The sequence below is a fragment of the Felis catus genome, chromosome D4 (assembly GCF_018350175.1).
Source record: "Felis catus isolate Fca126 chromosome D4, F.catus_Fca126_mat1.0, whole genome shotgun sequence".
In the NCBI taxonomy this organism is placed as follows: Eukaryota; Metazoa; Chordata; class Mammalia; order Carnivora; family Felidae; genus Felis; species Felis catus.
The window spans coordinates 25161623-25182117 of NC_058380.1; the positions used below are offsets into that span (position 1 = coordinate 25161623).

Here is a 20495-nt window from a genome sequence, read left to right on the forward strand (position 1 = left end):
TTTGGGGGAGCAGGGGGCAGCGGGAGGAGCACGGATTCTGGGCAGAAAATGAGGTGAAGACTAGGAAAGTTTGAGGTCACAGGAGACCTGGTCTATCAGTTAACCACAAGCTTGTTGCTAGTGCCTGTTACTCATTTGGCAAATGGGAACCCAAGCCTACAAAGCATTTACATCTTAGATTTTCCAATGTCCTTGACTCAAATTAGCTCCCCATTTTAAATACAGACAGATGTGAAATGTTTAATTTTCTAGGTATTTTTTTCCCTGAGGTCGGATTTCTTCCCTGACTGGAAGTGCTGAAGCCTGGTTTGGGCAAATGATGGCCAGCTGTGTACACAAGCGGCATCTGCTAAGAGGTGAAAGGGATAGAATTTTGGGCTAACACAATGGGATTTCTCTAGTTTTAATTCTACAGTGTGTCCAATCTGCTTGTGAATGTATACACCTATATGTACAAACACACATTAGTTTCTGCTTTCCTAATCATTTTTTTTCCCCTAGTAGATGGTTACTGAACTGTCTCTCCAAAAAAATGGTTTCTAACCACTGCATCCTTAGGGCCCACCGCTGTACCTGTATACGTTGGAAACTAAATACAGTTAATGAAAAGGTATGGAAACATTACTATATATTGCTGTATTACACTGGTCTTTAAACTGTTCAGTTTGTTAAATATGCAGATTCCTGGTACCTCTCTCTGGAGATTGTGACTCAGTGGAACTGAGGTGTGGGGGTCTAAATATTTTTAACCAGCACCATTGGCGATTTTAAAGGTAGTCCTAGGAACAGTTTGAGAAATACTGATTAAGCTTTTTGTAAGTTCAGTGCCTCCATGAAGAAACAGTTCATGTCATCTCTAACTTGCCAGCAACAGGCAAACCTTGTTAATAGGAAATGCAAAATATTTATAATGGATTTAATTTACATTTAGCCATCATCAAGACTGAATCCCTTTCCAAAAAAAATCCAAAATCCAAAAAAAGCATTAGACACTTAAAATCCTACTTTGTCAACAAAAACATTTTCATTGGCCTGTGAGAGAAAATTCAAAATGTCCCTTTAGTAGCAAGCTTCACATTCGATTTGTTTGTGGAACAGTGATTCCATTTTGAGCACAAACAGAAGACACTGTAAACAAACCACTAAAATGATTAAGAGAAATATTGCCATGTTCATTTCCCTCTTCAGTCTCTAAGCATTCCAGTAGTTATCAGTGATCAAAGATTTAGAAGTAACTACTAGATCGTTCAACAAAATTGAAATATTTTACATTACAGTCTCATTTTAAAGGCAAAATTTGAATGGCAGGGAAAGGTTTTAAAACCTTCATTCCTGAAAAACTTTGGTGCAAGCTACATGATTTCCAACGTTTGTTGGCATTTTGGTAGTAACTTTCAAAATGTTAAGTTGAAAACATTTTAGGAATCTCATGTTTAAATTTTTAAAGCTTTAACAAATCAGCGTATGTACTAGTCACTTCTTATAAAATTGGTTCAACGTTCCATTTAAGGGAATTTTAAGCTTCATGTTTACTTCTGATAAATTACTCAACCTAACTCAATTTCTAGCCCATATTCCAACACCATTTACAAATATGTGGCAACACAAAAGACCTCTCCCTTCCCAAGTGGTACATCCAACTTTCCAATGGCAGATATTCTCTCATCTATTTAATTTTTTGGTAGGTTTATAGGTTCAAGGTCAGAATCCTTTGTAAAAGGCAAAAGTTAAAACCCTTTCACACTAATAATCCAGGAGTAACTTTTGAATGACCAGAGTGCTCTGAAAGCCAGTGTTCTCCAGGGATGTCCTCCTCCAGTAAGACTAACAATTTGACTAAGTAGCACCTGTTAATTTTTCTGTAGGGGAAGGGCTCATTTCAACAGAAGGTTGTACTACCCTAAACAACTCCGCATCAATCACCCATACTTAAAATACCCAAGGGGGATGCTTAAGTAACACCCATGTGGCAATACAGCCTAATTTCTCCTTTTGGGAAACTACACATGTAGCATTCATTCAGTAGTTTTAAATGATGTTTTGACACTTATTTCAGTTATCAAGGGAATACTCAATTCCTCTCCAAACTAAAAAAGGAATGAAATTCTGCCTTTAAATGATGCTTGCATGCACGTACTACTTAATGTACACTCCAGAAAACCCCCCTACTTCATCTATATGTCCAAGTCTTTTTTCCTAAACCTATAAAAGCAGAATTGCATCCTTGATTGTTCTCTGTAGACTTCAACTGTTCTCATGCTTTCTAGACAGTCGGAGGTTAACAGAAATTTTTAGAAATTTATGAGCCAGGAACCATACATAGTAAGGCAGTTGTTACATTATCTGTCAGCATTTTCAATCATCAAACTAGAGCTATTTTAAAGATAAAAACCTAAGAAATCCAAAATTTCTCGTAGGCAGTGTTGAGAATAGGAAGATCTGTACAACTGGATAATCATGACTCAGCTCTCATTATGCTAGACTCCCCCTTTTAACAAATTAAAAGCTTAATCACTGGGATTTTATATTTACCACCCCTGCCAGACTTCATTTATAAATGCTAGAAACACACTTCACACAAAAAAAATATAATTTAAGATTACTGTATTTCCTTACAAGAGGAACGTTTGAACAAATTTTACAGGTAGTCAATCAACCCTTGTTCAAATTGGGCACACATCAAATCTAGCATTATGGGAGTTTTATTTATTTGGAAGTGAACTTTTAACTATCAATACAAATGCCAAGATACTACACAAAACATCCACAGGAACTTTTTTCATCGTTTTTTTTTTTTTTTTGAATTGTTCACAAACATTTCCTACATAGTCCAACATACAACAGAGAAATGGTACATCTTTTTCCTTCAGTTTGCATACAATGGAAAAACAAGAATATATATATATTTTACAAAGTTTAACTAATAGACACTAGCAGGCTGACAGTTTGTCTATAGGTGAGAAATTATCTAATAAAAAATAATAAGAATTTATTTAGCATCAGTCACTTCCATAACCAAGTATTATTCTGATTAATAAAACTTGTTGCCATTAGGCTTCTGGCATATATTTAAACCATTACTGAATTTGTAGTATTGCTCCCCACCTCGGTTCTCCTTCACAATTACTAACATAGAAAACTGTTGCAGAGTAGGGGCAAGCATTTGCAAAAACAAACAAAAAATCCCCAGCTTATTATAAGCATGAATGTGTATGACAAAATTTCTTTCCAAGCAATGGACTTTCAAATCATCAAGAAATCACCAGAATGGAATTTGCCAAGATATTATGCCTAAGTCCAAGAAGAGATGCATTTATTTATATCCAACAGAGGAGCTGAAAATCAAACTTAGTGTTTAGTTTGGGGTGGGTTTGGGAATCCAGCCATTTGAAAAATGACTGTCTTAAAAAAAATGACCACCAAAAATAGGTTCACTAAATTTATTTTAAAAATCATAAAACGTTTCTTACAAAAGAGCATTACATTCTGCACACTGCTCTGAATAGATGCCAGGGACATATGGACTATTATTGTTACTTTTCCTCCCTGTCCCACCCCCCAAAATGTTACAGTGACCACAAAGCAAAGTGTTCACAATAATTACATGGGGGGAATATTTTTCCTTTAAACCACCAACAATGAACAAAAATTAAAATTCACTCACTCTGCTGCTGTTTCAAAATTTCAATGTTAGTTTTTGCACGCCCTTCCCCCCCCCACCCTGTTTGTAAGGAACTAAAACATTACATCTGGTGAACAGCAAAGATTTCACTACACCTCAAATGCAGAACACCTATGAAGCAGAGGAATGTTGGCTTTTTAAACAGAAGCAGATAAAAAAAAAAAGATGCAGGACTCCTTCAGTTCTTCACTAGTCTTAGAAAAACTTTCCAGAATACTGCTTCACACTATAAAAAAGAAAAAATATCTTGCATTAGAATCCTTCAACATCTGCATACTGCTTCACACTATAAAAGAAAAGAAAAAAAAGTACGAATTAGAATTTTTGTTCGTAACATCTTAATCAACATTAAGACAATTTCAATGCTAAATTAAAATGATAAACATGTCCATTACAATTAGAAGAATTAAAACATTAGCAATTACAAAATTAGAGCAATGTAAAATTCAAGAAAAATGATTAATAGTAAATCAGACATTAGTAGAGCAGAATTAGGAAAATGAAATTAAAAGTTGTTAATATTTGGTAGAGAAGACAAAGAAATGCCAGTAAGGTGTGAAATGCTGCGTTTTACAGCACCAATCATTTGTCCTGTAGAGGCATGGCCTGTGCCATATGGCAGACTGTGATTTGTTGTCGATTTAGTTATCTAAAAACAACAAAATCACTAGTCTTCCACACAGAACTAGACCAACATCCACTGAATCTTCTACATTTTCTACAGGCTCTGTATAATTTATAACAAGTGGTTTTGGCAGCAGTTTTCACCAGAGAAATGAGAAGTTTGCTTGGTTAAGGCTTCTTCCAGCAAGATTAGTATTGAATGTCTTCGTTTTTAGTAAGAAAGCAGAAGAAAATTAAAGCAAAGCTATTAGAATGTTTAGAAGTTAGGTCCCCAAAAGGTTGAGACACCATGGCTTCTAAAAGAAAAATCGATTGAGAAGAAGACTTTTTCAAGTTTTAGTATGTATAGGCTAGCACAAAGCTAAACTCAAACTGACCTGTTCTGCAGCAAATACTGTGCATTCTGTATCTGGTCCTGTGTTCCTGTAATGGTAATGATCCGATCTTCGGACCCTTCTAAAGGTTCATCAATTTTGATCGAAGCTCCTGACTCATGACGGATTTGTTTAATCCGCTGACCACCTTTGCCAATAATAGATCCAGCCAACTGAAAAGATTTTAAAAACAAGTGTTTATGATATACTTTCAAAGTAACCATATTACCTGTATTTTCAATGAATATCAAGAGTACTAACTTTGCACAGTTTATTCTAAGATTACTTAAGGCCCTCTAACCAATCAAGGTTTGAATTATAATGTTATTTACACAGCACACATCAACACTTCCTTTAATAAACAAATCAAGGGCTTCAAAACCCTCAGCTTTTAAAAACAGTGCAAGACTCAAGCCGGAGAAAAACACCTCACTAAAGTCTGTAAAACACAATTTTAATCCTAAAATACAGTATTTTTATTAAGACCTTTTATTAAAAGTCAGGACACTAAAGAAAAAGACTCATTAAACGTTCCTTGTTAACATTACAAGAATGTAAGAATTCAAAGAATACTCACATCTTTGGGAATAGTTACTTGTGTAGTAATAATAGGTCCACCAAGATCACCATATGAGCCACGACCCCCTGCATAGGAATAATCTGATTTAAATAATGAGCATTAAGTTCATTTAGAAAGCATGAAATAATGTTTTGATTTCACAAAGGAAAAAACTTACCATATCCGGAGCCACCCTAAAAATGGAAAGAAAAAATAAAAAATTACTTTGCCTTCAAAACTACCCTTCAGGTATTTTAATATTCCTAAAATCTTAGTTTAGGAAACTAGAGTCCTCCCATATTCTCCCTAGGTTTTAGAAGACAATCCTTGGGGAAGAAAACACTTCAGGTACATAGCACAAAAACAAACACATTACAGGAGGGAAAAACACTTACTGGCAAGGAGGTAAACATTTTAAGTTATTATTGACATGAATGCAAACACCCATGATACTCAACCTGTGGTTCATATGCCATTTGCCATTCTGATGGGCTCCATGTATCTATCGCAGAGTCCCAAGTTTCATCAGCACTGAAACCAACCTGTGTCAGAGATAGAACTTGTTAACATAACCTGGACTATATATTTCAGCCATTTTATAAGGTTCATTTCTATTTCACTTCACTCAAATATTTATTAGCACCAATCATACATTGTGGGGAAACAAAAATGGCTCAAAAAAGTCTTAATATTTCAACAAACAACTGACAATGATTTAACTAGTTATCTACCAAGTCCACTGATAAAGCAAGCTTTTCAATTAACAATCATCTTCAACAAACTGTCAACTACTTGACTTTAAAACCCTTTACAGGCCCTCACATATACATTGATGATAAATGAAGAGTTCTTACCATGCCGTCATAGCGGTCTCCAGGTCTTCCTCTTCTGTCATAGGCCATTAGATCTCTGCAAGCACAGTACGTGTTGTAATCTCAGTACATGTCACACACAACAAAAATCTATCTACCCATCAAATGTAGCCGGTTGTAAGTTAACTGCGTAGATGTAATAAACTTACCCTCCTCTAGGTGGTGGTGGAGGAGGAAGAGGAAGATTCCGAGCTCTGCTACCACCCCGGCCACCTCGTCCAGGAGGCGGTGGAGGAGGTCCTCGACGAGGGCTCATGTCGTCATAATCTCTTCTAGATGGAGGCATAGGACGCCCACCCCGACCAGGAGGCATTCTATCAAAACCGCCTCTCCCCCGCATGGGAAATCCCACAGGACGTCCACGGCGGTCATCAAACATCATTGTAAAACCACCATAATCGTAGGTTTCATCGTAAAAATTGGGATCGTAAGGCTGTGCACGTCCTTTGATGGGAGACTAAAACAAAAATGTAGCAACGTTAGAGAAAAGAACAAGGAAAAGAGACTTGTTTCATACTAAGTGTTAACAAGCCAAACATTTCAAGTCCCTTATTTCTCCGGGGAGGTACTTGGGACAGGAGAAAGCAATCAGGCAAAAGGTTAATAGGAGGAAAGAAAGTATTTAAAAAAAAAGCAGTATTTTTGGTGAGTCTGAAAATTTTACTGGCTTGTGGGGGAAGAAGCAGCAGCCTTTTACCCTCAGATCTCAAGGAAGAGAACACAAAACCCCACCCACACATTTCACAATGGGGGTCTTTAAAGGAAAAAAAAATCTCAAGTGCTGAAGGGATCAGTATCCTGGGTAAGCCTCTAACTCATGCTGAAGGACGTCAGTTGGGAAGCTATGCAACGCAGTACTAGTACTATTAAAACTACTTGAAGGACCAAAAATTATTAAAATTCTCACCAATAATCAAATAACCACCATCTCAAAAAACTTTTAAATTAAAATATCCAAAAAACAAGAAAACCCCAACGGGTAAAGGCATAAGACAAAAAAGCCATTTGTCTAAACATTGTGACACTACTTTAGAATAAAAATTTGTTGCACAGAATTGAATGTAAATGAAGTACCTCCGAAATAAGATCAAGGATGATCTTGATGCACTCTACAACCCTATCAGGTTTTCCTCCAATAAGAACGACTCTGTCAGTGGAATGAGGACAGCATTCCTGGAAAAGCTTGATTGTTGTCTGTGTGTTCTGTAATAAGTATATAGTAAAGGGAAGCATTAATTAGAAGACATTTAAAAATACATGAAATACACACACACACACAAAAATCCTAGGTTCAAAGAAATTTACATTCATATTCAGTACCCCCCCCCCCCACCTGACCATATAAAAACCCTGTCAAATAGCTCTAGGACCTTGCCAGTGTATAAAAATTTTGGCAAAAAACTCGCCCAAGCATGTCCAGGCTGTTGTATTTTAAAAGCAAACTACATGAACAAAGAAGTGATAAGGAATCTTAGGGAGGGAGGTCAAGTGGGGGAAGGAGAGAAGTCCATTGATCCAACTGTGTATGAACAACTATTCTCTAGTATACAGTAGAAGAAAACAAACAGTGCCTTTACCTCTCGAAGTTCTTTGATTTTAGCACCTTTGACCCCAATAATGCCTCCTGCCAGACTCTGATGAATCAACAGTCTCAACTCGCAGTCAAAGTCGCTTCCTTTATAGTGTTGGTACTGCAGAGGGAGAGTTATAAGATTTTAGTCCCAAATCAAAGAATCCCCAATACACACTTATCTGCTATAAGCATGACAATATACTGTTGCAGTGAGCAACCTGAATTTATATTTCAATAACTTTACCAGTTATGTGCTTATTATCCTCAATAGCCAGGCCCAAAAAGGACATTCTGCACCACCTTAAAAAACTATTTTATTTTCAGGTCCTGCAACACCATACCCACACTGCAGCCATTTAGCATGTCGCTGTTACCACAAAATTATTATTAACATTCAAATAACACCATAATAAAAATGACTGCAAAGCACTTTGCAAATGTAGTTAATTCCCACTGCAGCATGGAGCAGGGTCAACAGTGAGTTGTAAGACCATTCATTTCTCTTGTTTTTAAGCCTTTTTCTATAGAGACGGGATAAGTACACTATGTTAAAAATAAAATTGATCCTATGGGCCAGGCTCCATACTTCAGTGGGGTTCAATGGCACTATGACATACATTTAAGCATTCCACAGCATCAGATTCGAGCGGGAGCTGGCTGGTTGCAGTGGGTGATGGCAACTGCAGGCCCTGAAAGTAGAAAAATAAGAGTAATAGGTTAAGTGTCTAGTGTGATCAGGCTATTGTCGCATATATTGGTAAAGCTACTACAACATATTTCATATCTATACCATTAAATTCTTAAGAATCAAAGAATTACTTTTTTTCTATATATCCAATAAACAAACACATGAATATATAAAATCAAAAAAATCTAACAGAGTCCTTTCCAACACAGTCCCCACAATCAATATTCTACCTTAAAAAACACCTCTTCTAGGACTAGAGCCCATAAAATATATGCTACACCCATATGCAAGACCACAGGTAGTTCGTATTTACTCTGGAGTGGCCAGACTACATTTTTTTTTCCAGATTACATTTTAAAACACATACATGGAGTAGTAACCATGCACATTATGTAGCAGTTTATATGTCGCTGCTACAAACTGTCACAGCCACTGTCTCTCCACCTCCCCTATTAAGCCCCAATAAAACATTTTAAATATTCCCCCCTCAATTGCCAAATACATTAAAAAAAAGAGAGCCTACCTCTTCCAAGGTAGGGATGATTTTCTTCAGAATTTCTCCAATTGTTTCAATATCAGCACTGATACTCAATATGCTGTCAAACATCACAAATACCAGATAGTACAAAAAAGGTGGAAAAGAAAAAATGAGTTTTGTGTTCATCATCAGTAGTCATACAAACTTTCACAGAGAAGTAACATACAATTATTTAATCTCCCCATTTAAAGTAGCCTATTTATAGGTTTTTCACATGCATTTTGTTTTATGCCCAATACAGACATGATAACAATATTAGGAGACTTGCAGAGAGACAGAGAGAATGGGCTCTTGGAAGGGCTCAGATTAAGTGGGCAATAAATTGACCAGAACTGAAGCAGAGTTGAATATTTATGTTCCCCGCCACCACTAAGTTAATTAAGGATACCCTCGCTGTTACATTGGTAAAACTGGCACACCTTCTCTTAGGCAAAAGTGGGGGAATATGCAAGTGGTGAACATTATATCTGGAGTAAGGTTATGGATACCAGTTAGAAATTAGATCACTAATGGGCTCTGCAAGAAAACAAATACAAATGCGAGACAAAACAAAGACAACACAAATGAGAAGTGAAGGAAAGTGAACCAGAGTTAGCATTTCATCAGAAAAAATTATGAACAGGCAATGTTGGGAAGCAAGGTGGGCCACAAAGACAGAGCGAGAGACTATTTTGGTAACAATTTGATTTACAATGCAGCAAATATGCAACACTTGAAGCTGTGCTCCTTCCATCGAAATAAAATTAGTGGATCGTTTGGGTGGGCAACTCACGGTAAAAGTTCAGTGACAAAAAGACTTAATGGGGAAAATAAGACAGAAACTTGAAAAACAATACACCGTCTAAAGGGGATACTATTTAATTATATAAAAGGCAGGTAATAAAATACATTTCTCTCTTTCTAATCAGGCAGTGAGGCATAAACTGTTGGGACATACCGCTCGGGGCCACTGCTGTCTGGGACTGAAACACTGGCATTGTACTGCATTGGTCATTGGCGTTCGTGGATGTTGGCATTGGGCATGGGCATTCAATCAGAAGTTGTCAAGTATGGTACCCGTTTGGCAACGAGCACATTTTTGGGCATAGCCAACCAGGGTTTTCACATGGGCGTTCAGGGGCGGATGGGCCAACGTCATGGTGGGCAACGCAGGGGTAAGTCGATCCAGTACATGGGCAACGGAGATATATGGCCAAAAAAACAAGGAGAGGGAAAAGGGGGAAAAGCAATAAATTTTAATTTAATACAAACTATACTCATACTCTCAATTAATGAAACAAGCTTAAGTTGTTCTGAAGACTAACACAATAATGGACTTCTCTAAATCTGACTGTGGCTTAACATTTAAGGACCTTAAATGATGGTACTAGCTATTTTTTTTTTCTTTTTAACAAACGATGTTTCAGTAGCAGGCTGGCTCATGAGGGTAGACACAAAACCTGTCATGACTCAGTTTACTAAAATTCTTGAGGAAATGGGGAAATTGATAACCCAGATAATTATATAGAACATCTGGATTAAGAGGAGAGAGGTTTGTAAAAGACAAAACAAAAATTCCCACACCACCAAAAACCCTATCTCTTAAAAGACCAGTTTGGTTTCCTGGAGGTTTAAAACGCATTCCTAGATCCTAGCAGGCAAGTTTGTAAAATTTAAAACAAATTTTCAAGTTCAGTTTACAGGAGGAACATACAAAGATCTGCGACCAAGAGAGAAATGAAAATACTATCAAATAAGTATTCAACACAAAGTTATTATTTGCCTCAACTTTAGCAAAGAAACATTAAGAGTGTGTACACTATGAGAAAAAAATTTAGGAATTTTGGTGTAGCCAAGTCCTATAAATATGCTCGCTTCTGGTGATACCAACATTTAATGTGTCTAATCACAAGAGTCAACCCACTATAAAATATGAAGACTCAAACAAATCATTGGCATTGACAAATGGTTTCCCAATTATAAGATTAAGCGTCTATTCTTTACCCATATTTAAATCATGCAACCTCAACATTAATCTCTTTGTGCTCCATGTGCAAGCTGTTAAACAGATGGACGATTAAAAAATAAAAATTTCGGAGTTTAATCAGCCACCTGCAATGGTTTTTGTAATACTGTAATTGATTCACACACGGTAACTAGTGCAATTAAGGGTTTTTACACTGTCGTTATTTCTAATTAAAATGTTATCTTGAAGTGAATAATTTGGTGTAAAGTTATCAGAAAGGGAAGAGGTTTAATACAGATCCCCCCCCTCCCCAAACTCAATCTGTGCTTTGTTAAATCAGGAATGGCAAACCTTGAAATCAACTATGTATTCAATTATTACAAATGGCTTGTATCTAGACTATTGAATGATTTCTATGATGCAAATCTTTAAATTCCTACAAACACATAAATTGAAGCTGCTTGTGTAGTTTAAACTCTTTAATACTTACGTCTGTACGGAGAGCCTTAATATTCTTGCCTCCTTTTCCAATCACTGCCCCAGCATTCTGGAGAAGATATAAACACAAGAAATTTACTTTCCCTTATATCAACAGGTCTTCCTATGCTTTTAAAACTGCAACCAAACCCTTCCACCCCCCCAAAAAACAAAAACCCTAACAAAACTCTAACCTCCCCTTTTTGGTTATAGAGCTGAAAATCTATCTGGGTATCAAAATCAAAATCATGAAGTTAAAAAAAAAAAAAAAATCGAGTCTATTGAGTTTTGGGGATGAAAACACCAAGACAGCTTTGCAATATTAAGCATGCCAAAAATACAGAGCGTGAAAATTATGTACTGATTAACTTTATGGTATCATTCCGAAAAAGGTAATTTAAATACACTAAGTACCTTCACATTGTGATGTGATAATGCCCATCAAGTCAACTGCCAGCTAGGATATTTTCCCCACAATGCAATCAAGGTATAATCTTTAATCCATTAATGCTTTAATCATCACCTATACCCTTTCTCCTACTTTTACTCATAGCGTCCCTGTATTAAGGGCTTTCATTTTAATTCTCATCCAAATAACACGGTTTACCACACATCTTTTACATTCCTTAATCTGTAAGGCTCAGGATGCTTCCCAGAGGGCCAAACCAGAACTTATTTTAATTTCTACTTTAGTAAGAACTACTTTAAGATTTTCAAGAGTAAAATTTATACCTTGCTCTGAAGCAGAATGCGTAGTTCAACCATCTCATCAGTGTTTCTAGATCTTTTAAAAGCTTGCTCCTCTTCCATATCTTCTGCAGGGCGTTTACCTAGAAATTAACAGTTCAGATGTCAAAAAAAGCACCAGTTATCAACAAGAAAAAGCCCCTTTAATTCAAGTACATTTTAGTTTTAACCCACAGGACAGAGAAAGCAACTCCGTTCTGTTTGGAGATTTGTTGCTAACTGAAAAGGCCAAAGCCGCTCAGATTCTAACTTTTAATTATGAATCAAAGCACGTTCCCTTCCAAAAAACTCTTTCTAAACACAAAACAATGAAAGGGACAAAATGATTCAAGGGATTAAAAGTTGTAAAACGCAAAGAAAAATATTTTTTGTTGTCTTTATCTTAAGTTTACCGTCAACAACACAAAAGACAGTTGCATATAGTTCCTAAGTAGAAGAAAACTGACAGGGATGTCACACTAAACCGTTCTAAATAATGGAACAGAATAGAAAACACAAAAATTGCTAAAAATGTGTTCTCACCAAATTCACCATTGGTTTCAGTGTTGGGGAAGGTTTCCTCTGGCTGTTCAGTTTCCATTTTCTTGAATTAAATGGACACACCAATCTGTTGAAAAATAAAGAGGCTAGTACATTTGGTTTATTGGAAAATAAGCTTTGTGTCTCGCTAAATAAAAGAAAAGGCAAAGAAATGACTCTGCTTCTAGAACGTACCAGGTATTATATATCCTTGCAGAGCAGAACTGAAGTGTTCTGGGCGGGACCAACTGACACCCTAGTGCTGCAGTAGCCTATAAAAACCAACATAAATCAGTTTTGCTTTTTGGTTGCTCATTACTAAATACTAATGAACAGTGATCTGAATACAAATAAACTAAAGAGCTCTTTCTATAACTTGTTTTAGGGTCTTACACTCTCAAGTGAGTGTAAGCCTTAGGAAAAAAAAGTAACCAAAGGACTCTGATTTTTTTGCAAAAGGGAAACCACGAATTTTTAGCCATTGGACTGAGTCCCACCACGGCAACTAATGGTTTTATACAATAAATACAGAAACGACAAAGACCTGTAATAAGCTCAGAGTCTCAATTTTGTCCCCAAAGGTATAAATTTATAGGTACACAAAATTGATTATACTGGAATTTTAAATTGCTCGTGGGTCTCTTCCCATTGCTGACTTGAAAGGCCATTCTCTGAACTCTCTAAAGTTTACAAGCGAAGGCAAATTCAAGCTATATCCAACAATCAGGTCAAAGTACCGGAAAATTAAATCTTAAAAAAAAAAAACCTTATAGGGAGCAGACCCAAACCGCCAGCACTGCTCTATTACTCAAATACAGCTAATGGAATCCCAGAACGCTAATACTGGCCCCATAGAAATAATTGAAGTTAGGTTAAAACTCTCTGCATCGTAACAATTATTTCTTTAATGTCAGCGTGATAGGACCGCAAGTCGCCTTTCACCAGCCCTCACAGGACTAGCAGAAAAGAAATAGTCAAGTGGCTTCTGCCAGACAGCCTAAAGCTAAAACTCGAGGATACGTTTTATGCCTTTCATTCTTTCATAACATTTGTCGATAAGCTTCTCTTTTAACGACTAACTGAAACGCTATCCTTACGGCCCATCCTTCAGCTAAGCGTTGGAGTATGCTGGAAAATTTAGATAAAAACGTTGCCGCGGTTCATCGTTCAAGTCTTTCAGTCACCGTTCCTCAGACCGTGAAAACCACTAATTACGGGCGCGACTAGCCGAACGCAAACATGCACCCCCCCGCCGCCCCGCACGATACCGGGGATCCGCAACGGCCGAGTAACAGGAGTTGAATAAGCCGAAGGCGAGACCAGAAGCGCCGCGCCGCTCCTCACCCGGACCCGACAGGAAATGGCGGCCCGCGTAATGGCGACTACGTGCTACTAGGCGGAGCCGAGCGCGGACCCCCTCCCCCACCCACCACGCGGTCCCGAGATCTCATCCCCCGCACCCTCCCCCCACCGCGGGAGAGACAAAGCAACGGAGGCAGCCTCGACCGTTCCATCTCCCCCGCTCCAGCTCCAAGCCTGGGGCCGGGAGGGCCGGAGTGCGGGGGGCCCACACAAAGAGAGCGGCGGCATTCTCCACCGCCCTCAGGTCCCGCCCGCCGGCCGCCTCTTCCTACACAAGATGCCTGATTTCAAGCCTGCAAAACTACAGATCATCCTACAGGCAGTTGCCTCGCAATTCCCCCCCGCAGCCTCTAGCACCACGACGCGGACTGCGGATACACGCTCAGGGAAATGGCGGAGGTGGGGGGGAGGGGAAAGCGGGCAACGTTCCCTTCTGAGAAGCGGCCAACCACCAAGCAGCCCCCAAACGCCTCCCTCAAGCGGCAAACTTGGTCTCCGACCCTCGCCCCCACGCACCGTTCGCCCTGCCCCGTTCCTCACCGCGCGAGGCCGCCGTCCCTGTGCCGCCGCGCCGCCTCAGCCGGTCACAGCTAGACAGAGAACGAGCGCAGGCCCCCGCCGCCTTCCCCCGCCTCCCCGCGCTCTCCTACCCCGCCGCCGAGCCCAATTGGTTGCCCGGGCTTCAGCGGTGGCGCGAGGGCAAAGCGATTGGCTCAAGGCCGCGTCAATCAAGGCGCCGAAGGAGGCGACGCCACGCCTCGCGCCGGCGCCTCCCTTCAGGTTGTGAGGCCGCTAAGGGCCCGAGAAAAGCCGGGCTTGGGAGAAGTCAACGCAATCTTTAGGGAGGCCAAACCCCTGCCTGAATCTATAATACCCTAGCGCCGAAAACCCCAATTACCTATAGGCCGCAAAAAAGCGGGACGTAGGCAAGACGTCGAGGTTGCAGCAGCAGAGAAACAGGGAATAATGGCGTCTGCAGTGCTTTCGCCTGGAGCGCCCTCCTCCTTTCTCGTTCGCGCACTCACTAGAGGCAGAGGAGAGGGAGGGGGGAAAACCTCTCGCGAGAACTGAAGGCTACCTCGTTCACGCGCACAGGGAGGGGGCGGGGAAGGGGCGTTTTCGGGGCCTACGGAGTCTTTTAGGTTTGGAGGAGGGGTGTGAGCGCGCGGCAAATCGGGCGGGAAGAGGCAAAAAAGGATTAGGGCGCGCGCCGTAGCGGTTCCTGTTCTCACAGTCGTGCGGCCCAGGGACCGCTGTTGCGCGAGAGGAAGGCGGACGCCCAGGTCGGTGCTAGGCCCAGACGAATGCCCCCGTTTCCACAGTCCACACTCGCGTCTCCCTCCCACCCAGCACCCCCGTTCTCGCCCGGGCTGCGGGCTGCCGGGCGGGCTGCGCGGCGGTGAGTGCAGCCCGCCCGCCGCCGGCCCCCGCGGCGGAAACCCGCTGTTTGTAACGGGCCGGAGCGGCCCGGGTCGGGGGCCTGCTGGCGGTTCGCGGCCCGCTGTCGGCTCGGACGGGAACCCAGGAAACGCGTGCCGGTCCGCTTGCCTGCGGCCGGGCGGCCTCGGAGTCCCGGAGAACTGGTCCTCCTTGCTTCCGACTCCCCGCCAGCGCTCCCGGAGATCCCAGGCGTCTTCACAGGCTTTCTGACGAGACCATTCTTTTTTCCCCGCTCTGTTCTTCCTTTCCCCCCCATTTTTGTTAAATGGGACCTGTGAGAAAAGTATTCGGTAGTGTCGTCGCTGCAGTTTATCTGTGGAAAATTTGCTGGAAGTATTACATTCTATCCCCTAAAATGAATGCGATTGGCACAATAAGTTGTAGACGTCCGCGTTCTGTTTCTTGCAGCTGTTTAAAGCTCCGACCGAGTGAGTGGCGGTGTTCCGCAGTGATTAAAACCCCCCAAACCTCCTCCTCAAATATGTCACAGATCTGGCGTATTCAAGTTTGCGCTTGCTTTGTGTTCGGTTACTTCTAAGGCCCTTGTGCCAAGCTTTGATGACTGCTTTTGTTAAGGCTCTTAAGGTCATTTCGAATCGGTGACGACCCTGGGAAATCGCCTGGCCTGGTAGTAGCCAGTCGCCACATCCTCACTCTTCTACTCTCCAGCCTTCACCCACAACCCCAAATAGGCGTCGAAGCATAAAGATGTTGTGATTTACATATAATTTTAACTCCACCATTTGCAGAATACATATATGTGTATTTTGTCGTGATGAAATGTGCCGTTCCATCTTACTGTAACTTGATTTCCCTCTTGAATAATTTGCAGAATGGATGTAACCAGCACCTTTTTTGGTATGATTGCATTCATCCATGATCTTTCACTCGCCTAATGAGGAAGAAACTCTTGCTGGAGGAGCCGAGGACTTCATGAAACCTGAACATTTACTGGCTAGGAGGATAGTTAAATACTGTTAAAAGCATAGTGTCTGCGATTGTGGAGTTTATAGAGAAGGTCTCTTTCAGTGGCCATGTAATTTTTTTAAACGCCTTCCTCCATGATGAATGTATCTTCACGAAGAGCCTTGTTGGGAGGGTAAAACTTAGTTCACATTTTGGTTTTATATTATATGGTTCACATCTTTATTAAATATTCAACCATGAATTGATGCATGTATGTAGGGGTTGAGAACACTTGTTTTATAGAGATTTCATCTGCCAGTCAGAATTTGCAGTATTTAATTGACTGCCTTAAAACCTGGGACATTTCACTAACACTTAAAGGGACATATAGGGGTACTGTACTAACGATACTTTCTTTCAAGCTAGTATTTCTGGTGTAATTATCAGTTTCTACCCTGATAACGTGAAGAGTGGTGAGCAGGAATGCAAATTAAACAGCCCTATCTAAGAACTTCCTTCTCCCAGTTTCACTGTCTTCTGACTGGACCTTAACTGGTGAAAGCTGTTACTTATCTTTCCTAGATAGTATTGCCCGAAAGGAGTTTTTTTCTTCTTTTTCCATGTGTTTCCTCTTTATCTGTTTTAACTATTAGTTTGCTCTTGAACAGGAAAGTCTCTTTCCACCAGTTTTTCATCCTCTATTGTTTTCAACCAAACTACTGTGTTGTACTTTTGCTCATTAAAGGACTTTAGCAAGTCCTTGCCAAAGTACCCATCAAGTTGGATACATCACTGGCCCCTATCTTGTATAATTTTATGGTCATTTTGAACTCCCAGTGAATTCAGAGCTAGTATTACTTAGCCTTGGGGTTTACTTTAGATGAACTCATATAATTCAGATTGTACACTAGCCAGCTGGATGATTATTTAAAATATAAGTACTATTTCCTAAGGTTCCCAACTATGTGCCCTACCTTGTGCTGGCAGTTTAAAGCTTACTACAGTCCTGCGAGTAAGTTGTGGTTATCTGTTTTATGGATAAGAAAACTTAAGACTGAGAAGTTAAGGAATATGTCTGAGGTCACATAGCAGAGGTGGAATTCTCTTTTCCTATTCTCTTTTCCTTACAGTAGGTTATGGAAGATCCACAAACAGCTCCACTGATAACTTCTTCTGATTTCAGTCATTAAATATAATTTCCCCCCCTAATTTTCAGAGAATATCTTCTCAGAATTTTAAAGTTACCCTTAATGAGTTTTAAGACACTTTTATTTTTTAGATGAAGCTAGTGTAAACATGGAGTAGTTATGATTTCAACATTTGTTAGTGCTTGTAAGTCTGAGCTGTTGGTTAAATGCCACATGTGTCCAAAAGGATGGTACTTCTGCCGTTTGTTATCTTTTTTTAAAAAAGGGGAATAGGTGAGGCTGACTGAAAATTAACTTATACATCAAAGATGCCTAAGTCTTTGTGATGTATGATAGGATTTTCCTACTCTGTTCTTTCCTGGTCAGTTCCTGCAGTCAAGAACTTGAATGTAGATTATTGTGTTTAGTCAAGTTCAGAGAGTATAAAGTCAGCTTTTTAGAAAACATTTTTTCATGATTATAAAATTAACAGGGATTAAGATATATATATATGTGTGTATGTATATATATATATATATAATTTTATATCTGGCCTTTTTCTTAATAAAATATGAACATATTTTCATGTTATTAAACAGACCTGTAGAAATTTTTTTAAAGACTATAACCTATTTCATGGATCCAGTGTAGTGTATTTAATCCCTGCTTCTCCCCCCCCCCAATGTTGAACATTTAGATTATTTCTGTTTTTTTCCACCCTATACAAATACAATGAATGATAAACACTCTAGCACTTAAGTCTGTCCTTTCTGATTGCTTTCTTAAGATTCATTTTGGAGAGAAAAAGAAGTGATCATATGGTATGCACATTCTTAATGTACAATTTAAGAAACATACCTTTCCATGTTTTTCTTTTCTTGGACAGTGATGTTCATGAGGATCACGGGCTGTTCTTTTGTGTCTGAGTGGTTGGGAAATTGTGCTCCCTAGCTCACACCTCCCCTCTAAGTTGTTTCTACCTGCAGTGACTGTGATTACTCAATTTCTCCAGAGAGGAAGGAAAACCTTAAGAATTTTCTAAAGAAGCAGATGCAAGTAATACAATTTATTAAATTATGAAGAGGCTCAGTTATTGAAACCCAGTGTAAACTTCATCATGTAGATTCCACATGATAATACTTTTTCCATTTAATTAAATTTTTAAATAAAAATTTCTAACATGTAGGAAAAAATCCTATTATATATAGAATCCTCTTCTTATTACAATTATGATAATATGCATTTGGGGGGGGGGAAACTACATCCATGTTTCTGATTAGTATACCTTACACTTACTTTGCTTTTAAATGAATTCTGTGTAACAAATGTTTATTTAGCAGTCAGTTTTTCCCCAAAGTTCTTGACTTTTTGGTAAAATATTGGAATTTAGCTATGTTTGAATGCTTGCACAGGGTTAAGTATCTCATCACATTTACTTGCGTTTTATATATGTCTTGGTTATCTTTTAGGGTTTTAATCAGAATTTTTTTCTTTGCCTAGTATGGTAACATTATTATAAAATTATAGTATGTCAATTAGCTTGAGAAGTGGAGATTTAAATCCTAGAGGATAGTACTTGGAGAGAATTATTAATTAGGACTGTCACACATTAATAGAACAATTTAGTTGTGGTTCACTGAGCTGTGTTTCGCAGAATTTGTCCCAACTGTCATTTAAAAGGAGTTTGTCGCTTGCCATGTTCAACAACACTAACAAGGAGGTACATGTTTGAAATAAGGAAAAAAATGAAAAAAATAAATGGATACATAAGACTTAAAATATCAGTTTGTAATTTTAAAAATTTTGAAATTGTTTTATGTGGTATTTTAGTAGTTATAGCAAAGGAAAAGTATTACTTAACCATGGCACTGTTGTTTTAAAGCTGTCATAAAGATAGATGCAGTGGGTGATGTTAAGTTTTTCTTTCACTTGACTTTGTACGTGAAATAATTTATAATGCACTAGAGGAACTTATACTTAAATGCGATCTGAAAAAAGTCTGTTCATTATAACAGCAGTATAGTGCTCTTATAGAATGACTTTTTTATGTGTTTTATTTGTAAGTGGGATTTTGTATATAAATGAGGGACTGGCTATACTTTCCCTTTTCACATAAATCAACAGGGTCTAGCAAAAGGCATAAGAACGGAAATTAGAAGAACTTATGTTCTAGTTCTGGGCCTGCTTTGATACATGATCTTAATATGTCTTAATCTTCAAGCTTCAGTTTTATTCACTTAAGTAGATGACAGAACTTACTCTATCATGTTATTTTGAGGTTTAGGTAATACTACAGATGTAAAAGTATTTTGAAAAAAGCTAAACCTCTTACAGATAGGTTTTAACTTTTATTTTCAGCAAACCTTTATCTTTATCTCTGTTTATATAGTTGTACCTACTGAGATCCAGGATTGATGTCTCTGAAATTCATCCTTGTTCATTTCATTTCCTGTCCAGCCTTGACCTTTTCAATTCACAGCCAGGCCATCTTTCTTCCTTTCCCATTTTTTCCTTCCTTCTCCTAGAAGTAGCCATAAAATTATCTCCTGTTATTTAACAGGTTCAGCTAGAACGTGCCATTTGTGTTATATGGCTGCACGTACTGTAATAATTTTAGGGATGTATACTGTACCCAGAGTGATTTATAGTACAAAACATTCTGCAAACAACTTAATTGTAATTGTGGCATTTATGCTTGATAATTCACTTAATTTATAACTCAACTGAAAGTACTCTTTGTCCTGATTTCCGTTTACTTAATGACTATCATTACATTAATACAACACCTTTGCAAATTATACTAGGCCCATCTGCCAGTGCTGTCGTGTTTAAATTTTAGTGGAGGAAATAGGTAACTTACTGAATGAGCATACCTAAGACCCATGGATCTGGCTTAATTTTTGAGGTTAAAAAATATGACAACAGATGCAATCAAATGGCACTTTGGAATCAGGTTATGTAAGTACAATTGACTCCTGAACAGAGCTGGGATTAGGGATGCTGACCCCCACCTAGTTGAAAATCTGCTTGTAACTTTTGACTCCCCTATAATTAGCTACCAT

At 39.0% G+C, this 20495-nt stretch overlaps 2 protein-coding genes across 14 annotated transcripts in view; one reads left to right on the forward strand and one right to left on the reverse strand.

The window, feature by feature from the left end:
• Window positions 1-3426: 3426 nt before the first annotated feature.
• HNRNPK (heterogeneous nuclear ribonucleoprotein K) lies at window positions 3427-14997 on the reverse strand. Of its 10 annotated transcripts, none has more exons than XM_011288260.4 (17): window positions 14859-14924; window positions 12794-12870; window positions 12602-12686; window positions 12065-12162; window positions 11346-11402; window positions 9848-9891; window positions 8896-8968; window positions 8302-8373; window positions 7689-7802; window positions 7186-7314; window positions 6261-6568; window positions 6094-6148; window positions 5698-5781; window positions 5418-5433; window positions 5258-5340; window positions 4684-4853; window positions 3427-3968 (listed from the first exon to the last, which is right to left on the reverse strand). In XM_011288260.4, exons 3-17 carry the CDS (start codon window positions 12657-12659, stop codon window positions 3935-3937), a joined length of 1395 nt encoding a protein of 464 aa, XP_011286562.1. In that variant the 5' UTR covers window positions 12660-12686; window positions 12794-12870; window positions 14859-14924; the 3' UTR covers window positions 3427-3934. The 10 variants fall into 10 exon arrangements, with proteins under 10 accessions (XP_011286562.1, XP_044898944.1, XP_011286563.1 ...); XM_045043009.1 differs by lacking the exon at window positions 14859-14924 and adding an exon at window positions 14501-14618 and having other exon boundaries at window positions 3427-3908; XM_011288261.4 differs by lacking the exon at window positions 14859-14924 and adding an exon at window positions 14501-14618.
• A 102-nt stretch (window positions 14998-15099) lies between these two features.
• The window catches only part of RMI1 (RecQ mediated genome instability 1), a 54592-nt gene continuing 49196 nt past the window's right edge, over window positions 15100-20495 (forward strand). For 3 of the 4 annotated variants that reach the window (XM_023242216.2, XR_006588696.1, XR_002148124.3), the window contains exon 1: window positions 15100-15243. The gene's annotated coding sequence lies outside the window, so the exon portion shown is untranslated. Of the gene's footprint in view, window positions 15244-17970; window positions 20392-20495 lie in introns of those variants that run through there. The other variant, XM_045043007.1, reaches the window with a different exon arrangement.

What these genes read in the sequence shown, in the direction of transcription:
- HNRNPK (XM_006939129.5), bottom strand. Translation starts at nt 12,659, where the DNA reads ATGGAAACTGAACAGCCAGAGGAAACCTTCCCCAACACTGAAACCAAT. An exon ending in CCACCACCACCTAGAGGAGG is followed by an intron (nt 6,149 to 6,260) that starts GTAAGTTTATTA and finishes CTGTGCTTGCAG; the next exon opens with AGATCTAATGGCCTATGACA. An exon ending in CAGTATTTGCTGCAGAACAG is followed by an intron (nt 3,969 to 4,683) that starts GTCAGTTTGAGT and finishes TTTCTTTTATAG; the next exon opens with TGTGAAGCAGTATGCAGATG.